General features: G+C 39.5%; 1 protein-coding gene across 1 annotated transcript in view; it reads left to right on the plus strand.

Moving 5' to 3' along the window:
- The window catches only part of slc26a6.2 (solute carrier family 26 member 6, tandem duplicate 2), a 28,896-nt gene that overhangs the window by 3,088 nt on the left and 9,493 nt on the right, over positions 1 to 16,315 (plus strand). Inside the window, exons 5-18 of the mRNA XM_086050002.1 lie at positions 855 to 994; positions 1,170 to 1,280; positions 3,079 to 3,254; positions 3,335 to 3,499; positions 3,852 to 4,004; positions 4,107 to 4,189; positions 4,276 to 4,423; positions 4,495 to 4,608; positions 5,905 to 5,982; positions 10,680 to 10,775; positions 11,789 to 11,895; positions 12,008 to 12,077; positions 14,575 to 14,667; positions 16,190 to 16,303. Of these exons, the coding sequence (XP_085906128.1) occupies positions 855 to 994; positions 1,170 to 1,280; positions 3,079 to 3,254; positions 3,335 to 3,499; positions 3,852 to 4,004; positions 4,107 to 4,189; positions 4,276 to 4,423; positions 4,495 to 4,608; positions 5,905 to 5,982; positions 10,680 to 10,775; positions 11,789 to 11,895; positions 12,008 to 12,077; positions 14,575 to 14,667; positions 16,190 to 16,303 (1,648 nt within the window). The remainder of the gene's footprint in view (positions 1 to 854; positions 995 to 1,169; positions 1,281 to 3,078; positions 3,255 to 3,334; positions 3,500 to 3,851; positions 4,005 to 4,106; positions 4,190 to 4,275; positions 4,424 to 4,494; positions 4,609 to 5,904; positions 5,983 to 10,679; positions 10,776 to 11,788; positions 11,896 to 12,007; positions 12,078 to 14,574; positions 14,668 to 16,189; positions 16,304 to 16,315) is intronic.

The raw sequence follows: 16,315 nt of genomic DNA on the forward strand, positions 1-16,315 counted from the left end.
GAATCAAAGTTGTCATCGATTGCAAATACATAAAATGATTTATATATATATATATATTTATATATATATATATATATATATATATATATATATATATGCGTATGTGTGTGTCTATAGGCGGTGTGTGTATGTGTATATATGTGTGTATACTGTATATGCGTATGTGGGGGTAAAAATATTGGTGGGTGGGTGTACGTGTATATATGTATGTCTATTAAATATATATGTGCATTAAACTAAAAAAGGAAAAAGTATGTTGATGCGGATTAGTCAGCACGTCGTCGTACACTTCGATATGTGTTGAAGAACGTGAATATGAGGCATTGTAAAGCACTTTAGACAACGTAGGCTATGGTGTAAATAAAGTGCTATAAAAGTGCACTTAGTTTTGCAGTATGATCAAATTAGGATATTACATTTTTGGGGGACTATGATGTATTTTTTGGCAAAAGAACAATGAATAACCCATTTGAGTTGATTCAGCACTCGTTCGTTATGTCAACGAGCAGAGCTGGGCACTTGACCCTTTTTTGCCGGTGCATCCTCTGTCCGCGACCTGGGTACCCTTCTGGCCTCGTTCCTCTATCCTTATTCATACAAATTATCGCCCCCCAACCCCGTCCTTTTAAAGGAAAATTATCCGGATAAAGATCTTACGCCCGGAACGAAAATAAGGCCCATTATGTTAGAACCTGGGCAAAGTCTCTTGTTATCTACTGTTTATTATCATACTAAGGAATACATACTGTACTTACATGAAATGAAAAGATTCACATCCGACGCTCCAAACGGAGTCCACCGATTAAAGTATACATGAAAACAAGTCAACCGTGTGTCTCACCCCTTTGTCACAGGTGTTCTCGTCCAAGAGTCAAGAGGTCCCTGCTGAGTAGCATCCCTGTTCTGTCGTGGTTGCCTCGTTACGCCATCAAACAAAACGCACTGGGTGACCTCATCTCTGGGATCAGCGTGGGCATCATGCAGCTGCCCCAAGGTGAGATGTGCATACTTTATCCAAACATATTGCAGGCATTTTTACGCTTGCTGAACATGTAAAGCATGACCTTGTCTCTTTAGATAAACTCCTGTGTTTTGGATATTTATTGCTATAGGTTTTGTCATGAAAATGTCATAATCGGTTGAAAGGGGGATTTTTTTTGTGTGTGAAGGTATGGCCTATGCCTTGTTAGCGGCCGTTCCACCAGTATTTGGGCTTTACTCCTCTTTCTACCCCGTCCTCATCTACTTCATCTTCGGCACATCCAAGCACATCTCAATAGGTTCGTAATTTGCCACTCAACATACTCTCTGGAACAGTCACACGACTTTTTTTTTTTTACACATTTTACATTACAAAGATCACCACCAAACAATAATGTTACAAAAAAAAGTATACATACTGAAATAGTCTCAATTTACTTACAAACTTACAAACCCGATTCCAATGAAGTTGTGATGTTGTATAAAACTTAAATGAAAACATAACATGATTTGCAAATCACCTTCAACCTGTATCCAATTGACAGCACTACAAAGACAAGAAGATACTGTATTTAATGTTCAAAGTGATGTTTTTTTTTTTTAATTAGGGTTGTTTCAATATTCACTCGCTTTGAATTTGATGCCTATAACATGTCCCCAAAAAGCTTACCACTGTGTTCCATCAACTTTCCTTTGAACTACACGCAAATGTTTGGGAACTGAGGACACTAATTTGCTTTGTATGTGGAATTGTTTACCCTTCTTTCTTTATGTACAACTTCAGTTGCTCAAGCGTGAAGGGTCACTGTTGTCATACATTTGAATCTTCGTAATGCACTACACGTTTTCAATGGGAGACGGGTGTGGACTCCTGGCAGAGAGTACTCACGCTCTTTTACACAAAGCCATGCTGTTGTAACACAAGTAAGATTGTGGCTTGACATGGTCTCGCTGAAATAAGCAGCGGCATCCCTCAAAATGACGTTGCTTGGATGTCGGCATAGGTTGCTCCAAACCCGTAAGTAACTTTCAAATGTGCACTTTACCCATGCCATGCATATACCATCACAGATGTTTGCTTTTGAATTTTGAGCTGATGATAATACGGATAGTCCGTTTGCTCTTTGGCCCAAACATGTCCAGGATTTCCAAAAACAATTTGAAATGTGGACTCATCAGATCACAGAATACATTTCCACTTTGCATCAGTCCATCTCAGATGATCTTGGGCCCAGAGAAGCCAGCAGAATTTCTGGGTATTATTGATCAACTGTATGGCGTTGACTTTGCATGGTAGAGCTTTTACTTGCATTTGAAGATCTAGCTACAAATCGTGTTAACTGACAAGGGTTTTCCTGAGCCCATGCGGCAATATACTTTACACAATGATGCCGTTTTTTAATTCAGTCCCGTCTGAGCGAATGAAAGTCACAGGCATTCACTGTTGATTTTCGGGCTTGCCGCTTAATTGAAGAGATTTATCCAGGTGATCTCAATTTTATGGGTTATTATGGGCTGTAGATGATAGTTATTCTTAAACTGTTGGGCTATTTGTGCACGCAGTTGTTCACAGTGTTGAACTTGGTCCCATCCTTGCTTGTGAACAACTGAGCCTTTCGGGGATGCTCCTTACATACCCAATTTTGAAACTCAGCTGTGGAATGTTCCAAATAGGTGTTTTTGGAGTATTTCTCAACTTTCTCAGTCTTTTGTTCCCCCTGTACTAGCTTTTTGGGAATATGTTGCGGGCATCAAAATGAGAAAATATGTGGAAAAATCAATCAATAAATAATGTTCATCAGTATGAACATGAAAAATCTTGTCTTTGTTGTGTATTGAATTGGAAATAGGTTGAAAAAGATTTTCATTGTATTCCTTTTTTGTAATCGTTGTACACAACACAACATTCAACAGGAATTGGTGTTCATACTTAATGTGAAATATGGGCCTGTTTAGTTGAATACTGAGCTCATATACTCACAGGAAACCAGACTGGCTCCGCTGAAGGAATGTCAATAGAGGGAAATATTACCTTCTGACATTCTGTCTTGGTGTACCGTTTTTTGATTATTAGTTGTACTGTTCGCTTTCCTGTAGGAACATTTGCAGTGATTAGTGTGATGCTCGGTGGGGTTACGGAGCGATTAGCCCCAGACTCAAACTTTATGAATTGGGACAATGTGACCAACATGAGTGTATTGGACGTCCCTGCTCGCGATGCTGAACGGATCCGAGTGGCTACTGCTGTTACTTTCTTAACAGGATTATTTCAGGTGCACTATTTGTTTCCATACCCAGTTGTAACGAAGCCGGCATTTCAGAGTTCATATGTCTTGTTGTCCGATCCATGTAGATCCTGCTCGGCCTGGTCCATTTTGGATTTGTGGTGACCTACCTCTCGGAGCCGCTGGTCAGAGGTTACACCACAGGTGCTGCAATCCACGTTATCGTGTCCCAGCTCAAGTACACCTTCGGAATCAGCCCCTTGAGATACAGCGGACCACTCTCCTTGATATATGTATGTCAGGTCATCAGGCTCATATGAAAACAGAAAGTCAATGAAACGTAAAATTCATAATTCTTCTTCTGAACTTTATATCTTTTCCCTGATTGACTGAATGTTATTTAAAAGACAACAGTTCCATTTGACTTGACTTATTATTGGAACCTGATTTTACTGACAAACTTTTATATTACTTTACAAACAGTATAATGAAGATACATACACGGTTGGCATGGTATTGTAGTCGTTTATGGCCATGTATCTGCGGGTATTCATTGAAATGCAAAAGTTGTAAAACATTTTTTATCTTTGCTTTTGTCACATCATATATACTACACTTTGTCTCTCCTTTATCGTTTTATTACAGACAGTACTGGAGATATGTTATCTAATTCCACAGACCAGCGTTGGGACTCTGGTGCTCAGCATTGTCGCCATTATTGGCCTCATCCTGGCCAAGGAACTCAATTCATACTTGAGTAAAAAAATACCTATCCCAATACCTGTGGAATTGCTTGGCGTGAGTATAATGCACCTCAAATTGCTTCGCTCACACAAATATAGGGGCACTCCATTTACAATAAATGAATGAGTGAATCAAATCAACGCACTTATACTCCAGATCACCATAGCAACGCTGGTATCCTGGCAAGTGAACTTACAGGGGCAATATGGAATAGACGTGGTTGGAGAAATTCCATCAGGGTGAGAAACAATGTTTTTAATCAGTGTAACGTTAAGTCGGGGTGATTTTTTTCTTTTTTTCTCGTTCTTTGTCTCTTATCGAGCAGCCTCCAGCCGCCTGTTTTCCCGGCGGCCTCACTCTTTGGTCAGGTAATTGGGGATGCCTTCGCCCTGTCTGTGGTTGGCTACGGCATCGCCATTTCACTGGGAAGAATCTTTGCACTGAAGTATGGATATAAAGTGGACAGTAACCAGGTAGGAAACAAAGCGCAAAGACCAGGGTGTTGAAATAACCGACTTAAGAGGAGTCACTTTCATGCTTTAAGGAACTGATAGCCTTGGGGCTTAGCAACTCCATTGGGGCACTGTTCCAGTGTATCGCCATCAGCTGTTCCATGTCCCGCTCTATGGTTCAGGAGAGCACCGGCGGGAAGACTCAGGTGGGCGGGATATTTGATATCAATTCACTATAGCTCTTACTCCATTTCCAATCATATTCCGGGTTATTGTCAAGAGATTGAGTCAGTTGCAGCCTCAAGTCATAATTTTAACAAGTGAATGTCAACAAACATAAACAATGGTTTGAGACCACATTCTTGCCATATATTAATCAGGTAATATGACAAAACTTTGACTATTTCTTTTTCAATTTACACCAATGATTCTCAACAGTCCTGAAGGCAAGTACAGCACTGTGTGTTTATGCTCCTAATATTAAGCTTCTAGCAAATATTTTATTCTACAATTTTATTCTGCAATACCTCAGTTTTTTACCCTTGAGGTGGTGCATTGTTACCTCTGACCACATAAATTTAATATCAAACTTGTTAGAATAGAAAGGGTTTGTAACTTTGTGAGAATGCATTGTGGGCCAAAATGTTTTTCCTCAATTTCGATGAAGTTTGTGACTCAACCCACCCAAGCCCCCCAGCCTCCGACCCCAACACCCCCCTCTCAGATCCAATGTTGTTCAAAAGACCATTCGCTTACTATATTATTGGAACCAGATTGTTGTAACTGTTATTGCAACATATAGTCTGGATTGTGCACCCTGGCCAATTATGAGTTAGTGATTTTTTTTTTTTCATTAAATGTATTTCTTTTTCGTTGGGAATGACAAGAAACCATGAAAGGAGAGCAAATAAATAAACAACGAAGCACAGTTACTATTTTCATTGGATTTTGATAAAAAACTTCAATGTCTGATCATTCACACTCTCTCTCCATACACGCATATCTTTTCTAATGTTCTGGATTCAGAATTGATTGGAAAAGCTGTTGTCTATATTAAGCAAGAACTTATCAGGATTGTTTATAACATCTTTCTTTTGCCTCTTTCATTGAATGAATAATAATTCACAATTGTAATATGTCAAGTGGGATGGATTGTGGCATGTCACAACCTTACATTTCCAGAAATCCACAATAACTCTATGAAATCTTAGCAAATCTAGTTGTAATTAGTTGTCTTCCATCTTATTGCAGTCTGAAATTCAGAATCAGGATTAAGTGTTGCTTTCTTTTAGCTTTTAAGATGTCAGATTCATTGATTTTGCAGTTGACAAATGTCAAAGCCTTAGCAGAGGTCTGCACTTGAGTCAAGTTTTCTACATCACATGGCACCTAAAGCGCTGCGACCAAACTGATGAATCCTGACTACCATTTATCATTTTGCTTCATTAAAGGAAAAAAGGCAGGGCCTGATTGATACAGTATTATGTCTCTCTTCAATGCAGGTTGCTGGGGCGCTATCAGCCTTTATTATTCTTTTCATCACCCTGTGGATTGGAGCTCTGTTTGAAGACCTGCCTAAGGTGCATGTGTGTGCATGGGCGTGCATGACCTGTGTGTGTGTGTAACATAGAAGTGACCAAGGTAACAACTCCCACAAAGTATTCTGTGAGATGTGGATTAGCTTCAGAATAATCGATGCTGAGTATTCAGGAGCATTTTAGATGGGGGGGGGGGGGGTGCTAGGTCACCAACTTCTTAAATATATGCTATAGATGTACATACCAGTAAACTGTCTTAGCTGCTCTTTCACTCTGGTGTGAAAATGTCTTATTTCTACAGCTCGGACTCACACCCAAAATCCACATTGGCTATTCTTGTTGACCGAGCTGGGCAGTGCGTCCGTCCGGGACGGCGGGACGGACAGGGGACATTTTGGGACAGGGGGCGACAAGTTTTAAAAAAGGGATCGACTAAGCAACGGCGGAGGTGGATTTTAGTCTGGCCCACTAATTGGCCCTCATGCGTGTGATGTGATCGTGAGGCAGCCAAAGTTCATCTCAACCTACTTGGCGAAATGGGCAAACGACAAAAATTGCCTTCGAACACTTCAAACGCGCCACTACCGGTAGTTACCCAACTGCGCAGGAGATTTTTCAACAGGAGATACAGCGCGAGTTCTACTAGTACGACAAGTGATGAGACCCTGTAGCGCGAGCAGCGTCAGAGCCAACACACCGGCAAGTGACGCCAGCATGTCGCTTGACTGTCCGCTGCTGGAGGAGTACGTAACCGCCAAGTGTACAGAACGCTGTGTGTGACATAGTTGCTGATTGACTGCCGCAAGGCAAAGAGGGGAAAAAGTTCATTTATTTTGCTGCGCCGAATGGACAAATGAGTGGATTTTTGGTGCTTCGCTCCTCATCCAACCGCTCCAAACGGATCATCCACGCCCACCCGCGCTAACTACATTGACTTCAATTGAATTGCGCTGCCAGATTCAATTGAAGATAGCAGCACCGAAACTGCTCACGCGCGATTTGTTGAGGGAGTTCCAGTCGGCGCTCCGGAAGCTGAGGGGAAACCTCAGAGTCAATCAGCGACCCGAAGAGCAACCCCAGGTGTCTCTGCCCATCCATTCAGAGACTGACCTCTTTCACGTCTGCTGCATTGACATATAAACAATGACCGCTTTTTTTTTTTTTTTTTTTGGAGCTGGGTAGGGACGGACATAAGGACGGAACCCCTTTAAAAGGACGAGGTCGGAGGACGTTAATTTTTATGAATAAGGACAGAGGGACGAGGCCGGAAGGGTACCGGAAGGGGACAGAGGATGCACCGGCAAAAAATGGTCAAGTGCCCAGCTCTGCTTGTTGACATAACGAACAAGTTCTGAATCAACTCGAATGGGTTATTCATTATTCTTTTGCCGAAAAACACATCATAGTCCACAAAAAATTAAAAACCCAATTTTACCATGCTGCAAAACTAAGTGCACTTTTATAGCGCTTTACCTACACCATACATTGTCTAAAGTGCTTTACAATACCTCATATTCACGTTCTTCAACACATATCGAAGTGTACACCGACGTGCTGACTAATCCGCATCAACCTACAGAAAGGTTTTCCTTTTTTAGTTTAAAATAGCTTACTTAAGCCACCAGGATCCCTCGCCATACCCTGGCCAATGGCAGAACCCAGGATGTTATTTTGGTCCAATTTGAAATCTCTTCTTGTTGCGTCTTACCAGCCTCAGCTAGCTAAAGCTAACCTGAGTATTTCGTCTCAAGTCCCGCGTCCAAGTTAGCAAGTTCCCTTTGTTTGTTGCTAGGATTGCGTGAGTGGCCAACAACGAAGTGACAGCAATAGTGCCTAAGTGGGCTTTATTGACTGACTATTTAACAGTTAAAATGTCATTAGCTGCCTAAATATTCCTATACACTTGCAAACACTTCTGGGTGTTGCGCTTGAACATAGCACGCTTTCGCACACGATGTGCATTCCCCACATAGAGTATGTCACACATACTGAGACTTGAATGCCACCCAAACATTCCTCTGTGACAATGCACGCAGCAATATGCTATGGCAACTTCCGATTATGGCGGCACACTGAGAAGACGTGTTTTTCTCGTGCTCAGCTGCATTACAACAAATCCTGTTTAAAAATCCAGAACAACGATCTAAGACTGTAACATTTCCTAGAAAAGAACTCAAAGCCAGCGGTTGTGCCAAAAAAGGTGATAAAAGACAAACAGCAGACGGCGTAAAATCTTGCTGAAGTTCATCGATAGGACGAAGAGAAAAGCGTGGCGGATGACACTGTCTCGGAGCAAAGTCAGGACATGAATAAGGAAAGTATGCAAACTCCATCTACGATGGATATTGTGAGGGCTATACAGTCCTCCAAACAAGAGTTGAATGCGGAAATAGGAGTCGTGTTGGCGGTGGTGAACTCCGTTAAAGCGGACATTAAGGAATGCACCCGGCGTATTGGCGAAGCAGAGCAGCGGGTGTCTGCTGCGGAAGACGAAATCAACTCACTGAAAGAGGTTGTGGAAAAACCTCGAAAACAAATCAAAGTATATGTACAACAAGATTGAAGATTTGGAGGGCAGAAGTCGTCGAAATAATCTTGGCATTTTGGGCACTCCGGGAAAAGAAGGCAATGATGCATGTGGATTTATGGAGAAATGGATAGCGGACATCCTGAAAATAAGAATCCCAGTGCAGGAGAGGGCCCACCGGATTTCAATGAGCCGACACTCTTCGTTCCCAAGAGCGGTCATTGTCAAGTGTCTGAACTATCGGGATGTCGAACTCGTTTTGAAGACTGCGCGGGATATAAGGACAATAGGGTCTGATGTCTTCCAGATCTACCGGCTGAAGTGTATAAACAGCAAAGAAGATACGATGCCGTGAGAAAGACACTGCACGAGAAGGGACTGCACAAACATCGAATCATACACCCCGCCAGACTGCTGTTAACAAATGAGGAACGCACATTTGTTTTCGACACACCAACTGACGTGAACAACTACATTAAGAAGCTGACTACGGAGACTGAGGAGGACTGACCACTCGAGGAACTTACCGGTATATGGTATCCCTATATATAGTAGTATGTTGCCATACTAAATATTTTTGTTTTGATATAGATTCTAACAGAGCATTTTGCGGTTTGGTGTGGTGGCAGACTTAATGTTATTTTATTTTATTTTCATACATCTATTTTTTTTTTATTACTATTTATATTAAATTGTTGCATAGGGAGTTAGATAACTACTTATTTTAAATTATATGTTTTGTGTTTCATATAGGAAGATGTTTCTATAATTGTATAGGTATACCTTAGCTGGTTAGAGTTGATTTAAGTATTGTTAAAAGTATGGGAAGATAATGATTATCAAAATGAGTGCTGTATTATCCTAAAAAGATAAGCAATTGCTGCTGGGTTTTGGGAGAATAGTTCTCATTCTAGAGTGGACCTATTCTAGTTGAATGTAGGAAATTATTTTGGGGTTTTGGGGTGTCTATGTTTCGGTTCAACAGGCAGGGGTTGAGGGTGGGTCACTCTTATTTTCTCTTGTATTATTTTTTTGTGGCAAAAGCCGATGTTGGACATCTATTAACTAATATATAGACTTAATTTACACCACGGTTGGTAACCTGATTGTTTATTTTATTTATATTGTTTATTTTATTTATATTATTTTTATATGCATGTGTATGTATTTATGTGTATGTGTACATATATGCCTATGTATGTATGTGTGTATGTATAATATATATAATACTGTATATATATATTTATTTTTTATTTTATACAATTTATGACTATGTTGTAGTTGTTACTATTGTTATTCTATCATATAGGGTATCCACTGCAATCATGGATATTGAAAACTGTACAAGTGTGTATGTAATTTTTCTATATGAATGTTCAGGTATATGCCTTTTAATCTATGGTAATTAGGATGCCAAGTACATAAGAGAGTGTTTTGTTTGGGTAGGGTGGGGAAGGATGGGGTTAAGCATTGTATAGCATTTTTGTAATTGTGTTGAAACGTAATAAATATATTGCTAAAAAAAACATTATGCTATGGACTGTTCTGACTAAAACAACAATTGTGATCGTTTGTTTTAATGGCCAATTCGCATCTATTCAAGTCACCACCAATTCATTCACAATCCTACGTATTATTATATCATGAAATTGTGAAGGCCTTTTTATTGTTTATAAAGATTTGTGTGGCTACTTGTTGCTAGGCAGAGATCAGAGGGCTCCAAAACAAATGTCTCATAGATCAATGGTTTGACGCCTGCAGAACTAACTAGACTGCTTGAATGGCAAACTGGGTGGCTGACAAACCTTTTTTTTTTATACAAAATATAAATAAATTATGTATTTATCTCATGTTCCTAATGCAGAATCACCACCAACAATATTTGCCCTTTTAACCTAATGTATCTATAGACAAATACCAACAGACCACACAGTTTCCATGGAGAGAGCATGAGAGCACTTTGACACAGGTGATTGAACAACAACCTTCAAAGTGTAGAGGCAGACAGCCACTGCACACAACATGACTCATACACAAGCTGGTCTTTCTTTTGTTTTACAGTACAAATCATATTCAAGTATCACATGCAGCATGTGTGGCCCATTATGAATCACCATGCTTCACTATTTGACTCACTATTTGTGTTGGAGAGTCAAAGGCACCAAATCTTGCTAAACATTCATGTTTTTTGTTGTGGTATTTTTTAATGCAGGCAATGCTGGCTGCCATCATCTATGTGAACCTGCATGGTATGATGAAACAATTCATGGACATACCTGCACTGTGGAGGAGTAACAAAACAGACATGGTTAGTTGAAAAAATGGTATTCAGGTGGAGTGGATGACTTTTTAATTTTATTATTATTATTATTATTATTATTATTATTATTATTATATTTTAGTAAAGTAAGTACGGTAATAGAAATCGAATGAACATTTTAATTGGAACTAAATTAATTAATTAATTGGAAATTGACTCCTTAATGGCCAATTCTGGGGACTCTGATGTGCCAACCCACCCATCAGGTGCAAAATTAAACCACATAGTCAACGATCTTTGGTCATTTTCTTGATGAAAATATGTCTGTAAGCAGGCCGTTCTGAATTTTGGGTTAAGGGTGCTCATTAGCTGGCTAACTTTTCCCACTCCTACACCAGGTTTCTTCACATATGATAGGACTTAGGCAATCTCAATGCTACTACACTACACAGGATTACTATCATTGTCGAAGCCAAAAGGTAAGTAGAGCTGCATTGTTGGCACAGGTTATCTAGAAGCATCAGTAGCTTCTGATAAGCGGCACATACTTGAATGTTCGGTAAAGTTGCCAGTGTGGGAGCGGGATGTATTTTTGTTTGGCGATGCATAAAAAATATTTCACATCTATACAAGTCTTTGCGTTTCCTATCTTTTTTGGAATGGCCTGAAAGTCTGCAATAAGATGCATGGTGGTCAGTGTGCAAGATGTTGACCGTTTAGTACAAAGTTGAGGCAATGTGATATTAGTGTCTCACTTCCAGGGTGGAACTAAAAAAAGCTGCAAGGCACTGAGATGGATATTTATTTTTTAATGTCTCCTTTAACATTCCCAGCCGATGCACACATGTATAAAGAAGTTAACCACTGAACTTGGACAACAAGTGAGAAACCAACCTCAGGTGCATTCAACTTTAGAGCTAACATACTCCAAGCTACTGTATGCTTACTTTGGAGGAGAATTGAGTTAGTTTGACCCCCGTGCCCAAAAAGTGCAAGATTTCTCTATTAAACTCTACTACTGTGTTGTAGCCTTGAATATGTTTTTAATGTCTTCCTTACAGGTGATCTGGGTCGTCACTTTCCTCCTCACCTTGCTGTTGAACCCTGATCTGGGACTTGCTGCCTCCATTGGCTTCTCAATGCTTACTGTCATCTTCAGGACACAGCTGTAGGAAATAAATATTAGTATAACAACCAGCCATTATTTCTTCAGTGCCATAATGAATGTAAACAAATATTGCAGTTGATTCACATTTTCTTGTCTTTGTTTGTTTTCCCAGACCTAAGTACTCTAAACTGGGGCAGGTTCCAAACACAGAAATATACAGGCCTGTGGAGGACTACACTCAGGTAAGATATATGATATTTCAGAGTTAATTTAGTGTGTGTTGTAGTAAATACCTGTAAGGTACAACCTCTCAGCTCTTCATTTTACGGTATTTTTATTAACACGTTCCCATCTGTCCAGTCAACATTTGGCACATTTCTGGTTTCCAAGTGACCAAATGCAAGGTCTGTTTGCCACTACACAAACCTTTTGTAACATAGATGTGCGTTGTAGTATTGTCTACTTTAAGTGGTAGTTGTGTCAGTCAAGGGCAAATGATATGAATAGTTTTTATAATGGCGTTTTTCTATTGTGGAATATAAAAAGAATTTTGGTGAGGCTACGCAAGTTTGAACACCATTTACTCAGGCATAGAAGCAGACAGTCAAATTGCAACTGACACTCAAATTATATACTAGATATTTACTACGAGCAACTGGTTAGTACATCCACCTCACAGTTCTGAGGTCGCGGGTTCGACTCTGGAAACCACCCTTCCTGTGTGAGGTTTGCATGTTCTCCCCGTGCCTGCGTGGGTTTTTCTCCGGGTACTCCGGTTTTCTCCCACATTCCAAAACATGAATGCTAGGTTGATTGAGGACTCTAAATTGTTCGGAGGTGTGAATGTGAAATTGATGGCGTATGGTTGTTTGTCTGTTTGGCTGGTGGCCAGTTGCAGATGTAACCTACCTCTCGCCGACAGCTAGGATAGGCTCCAGCACACACGTGACCCTAGTGAGTATACGCGGTTCAGAGACTGTATGGAAGGATGGAGGTATTAACTAACAGTGACCAAGCCTATGCACAATGAGCCAATAACGGTATAATCCCCCTCCATCACAACAGTACATTTCCAGACCACTGAAATACCCTATTTAAATACACACTAGGCATGTTTTTATAGCATTTACGGTACTTACATTTTTACGGGTTTAAACACACTTTTAAAACAATATAAACATATCTTGAAAGAGAAAGCAATGGAAAACACAAAAATATTGTACAGTGTTACAGTGTACCAATCCCTCATGTGTTTACAGATCCCATTATTTCTAAATTAAAAAACTTACCTCAGCACCTCACAATATATATTCAGTACTCATGCTCAAAGATGCACAGTACATTGTAAAATGAACGCTGCTTTCTGTAGGCATAAAACGCAGGATTGAAGTGGAGTGACATTCAATAATCGTCAGCAAAAACTACGATGAGCTGAAATACAGTACTCTATTTTATTATTTTATAATATTTCATCACTTAAAAATTGCTGAGAAAAGCCCCAAAGTCCCCCCATTGTCTGTATGCATGTATCTGTATTTATGGTGTATATCTTATTTTCAATTACCGGTCGGTACCAGTCATTTGCCACCTTGAGGAACTGGTTTTTGCATTTAGCAGCCAAGTCCCGGTTTCTGTTTTCACGACGATCAGTGCAAAATGAGTTGAAGTCCACTCAACATCAATAAAGTGTCCAGTCATCCCCAAATAACCATGGTTGGAAGTTGAGGTGCAGTGATCTGCGGTAGCAAATTTGTCCAAATCCCCCACCAAAACATCAAGCTTGCTTTTCTTTTCACCGTAGTACATCTTGCTGATTTTAGTCATCACTGCAGTCCTGCACGGTGGTTTGTATGATCGGTCATTGGGCGCTGTTTGCAACACCTCAATGAATCCCTTGTCTTCAACTATGTTGATCAGCCTGCAGTTCATCGCTATTCACTTGGAAAGAACGTTCGTTAGCCTGTCTTTCACAGACTTGCTCAAACGCAGGTAGTTTTCAAGTTTAGTTTGACGAAGAGCTTTGCAATGGCTCGCTACATTAGCGTTTTCGTTACTATCATTAGCTGTGGCTTTAGTCGCGGCTGGTTACTTTGCATCAGGCTTGAACTGCTTCTTTGGTTAGCAATGTCCTTCTTACAAAGAAGGCATATCAGTCTGCCTTTATCAATAGTGCCGTCAGGGCGTTTTTTAAATTTACCATTCATCAGACTAACAACTCTCACATGCTCCTCTCCATTTTCACATCTTATCTCTGCTCCTGAACTTGCCCTCCCACCTACAATAGGAGTCTATCAGGTTATGTCAAACACAATGACAGCCAATCAGTGTCCACTTCATTGACCATTGTCTTTTACACCACCAACAACTCAAGCACAAGTCCCACCCATCAAAAAGGATGGATCTCATCATCATACAGAAACAGTAAAGTTAGCGATTAAAAAACGAGATTCATGTGATTAAAACAATTAATGCTTTTACTCTGACTGTAATTAATTGATTGCAATTAATGCACTAATTTGACACCCCTATTTATAATCTTCTTTAGTCAAGTGTAAAAAAAAAAAAAAAAAAATTCTGCGAAATTAGCCGGACCCACGACGAAGGGGGTTTTACTGTATTGCTGTTCTTCATTTAATGTGACCATAATGTTGTGGCTTGTCGGTTTATATTGATCAGGAATATTTGATGGATATGATTATGATTTTTATTTTATTTTTTAAAACATCTGACTGCTGTTAGGTGAGAGAAGTGCCCGGTATTTTGATTTTCCGATCTTCTGCCACGCTGTACTTTGCCAATGCTGAGATGTATCAAGATGCACTGGGCAAGAAAGTGAGCACACACATACACTCACACATATCCGCACGCACACACATGCACGGTGTTCCCACCCACGAAAAGTTAAAGCTTTATAATATCCCTCAGCGTGCTTTAAATTCATTTAAAGTTATTAAAACATGTTTTAAATTGTACATATATTTGATCACGAAAAATTGCAAGTACTTGTAAATATGGTAATACATAATGAATGGAATAAGAAATAAAAACGTTTTTTTTATAGTCCAAGCCTTAAAATATAAATATATATAAGCATAACTTTGAACATGAACCACAATATAGTGATAGATGACTGTACTCATGTTAATATGGACACCGTCCCCTCACCAAGATAATTATTAATGCGCAAATGTCCATATTCTTGCAAAAATGATATCCCCAACATTGTTCAAAATGTCAGCAGAGTCTTTCCTCCGCATCACTTTTGTTTAGAAAAGAGGAAAAATTGATCTAGGAAAAACATGCTTGACAGAAGACATAATCAGAGAACATCTACTGTAATTAATTTACATGTCAACTTGTCAGTAAGACAAGCAAATGGGGAGCTTTTTTGCTTTGCTATCTTGGGAGCACAAATAAGCGTTCACAGAAATGTCACTCACTGTAAGATGACTGGAGATCTCTGTTCTTGCAAAATTGCAGTTACTTGATGATCGTGTGATTGCAGGGAGGATTGCTTTCAGTGATGAAGTCAATATTTCTTGGCGCATGAATTCATTATTCAGCGTCAATGACCAAAATACAATGGACTGCACTTGTTCCACAACATGTGATGCATTAAGGAACAGAGATGGAAACGTTTCAAATTTCCATCATGTAGTCTAGTTGCAGTTCATTGCTTGATGTAAATTAAGTGACACTAGCCCAAAAACCAGGGAAAAATGAAAAACATTACCCAGTGCTGTGCTGACATAGTCTGTAAAAAAAGAAGAAAATAGTCAAAAGCTTAACTCAAAAATCTGAAAGAAAAACATTACCCAGTGCTGTGCTGACATAGTCTGTAAAAAAGAAGAAAATAGTCAAAAGCTTAACTCAAAAATCTGAATGAAGACACAGCAAAATGTGTCAAAACATTTCAACATCAGCTCCCAGGGTGTAAAAGGTTTATTATTTTTTTCGTGTTTGTACCATTTTACATTGGCATCAGTGAGGGTAAAAAACAAATGACACGACAAAGAAGTATTCATCAAAGTTTCACTTGTTTTATTGATTTTACTGTACATGGTGATTAACTTATGCTTAAATGTTTGACACCTGTTGCATCTTTTTTTCAACAATCAGCATACACATGCAATGTATATATTATTATTGTTATAAGTTTACTAAATCACTAAATTTACTGAAAATATTATACGTGAGGTTTTGTGCATAGGATTTGTGGCATAAGAGTACTCAATGAGCAGAAAACATGATGAAACATGAATAAGAGATGTTTATGTGTAATTCAGTCGCACTAATGCTGCGGCGGGGGGAAAGTCAGTTTTACAATGCATAATTCTTTTGCTGTGCATTTTAGTCCGGCTTTGACATTACCAAAATCCTGTCAGCGAAGAAGAAACTTGAAGCCAAAAAGAGGAAGCATGAGAACCAAAAAGCCAAAAATGCCGCAAAAAACAATGTGGCGGACATGGTGAGAATACCA

Source organism: Filicampus tigris, chromosome 1, assembly GCF_054856515.1.
Source record: "Filicampus tigris isolate MCC_2025a chromosome 1, RoL_Ftig_1.0, whole genome shotgun sequence".
Lineage (NCBI taxonomy): Eukaryota > Metazoa > Chordata > Actinopteri > Syngnathiformes > Syngnathidae > Filicampus > Filicampus tigris.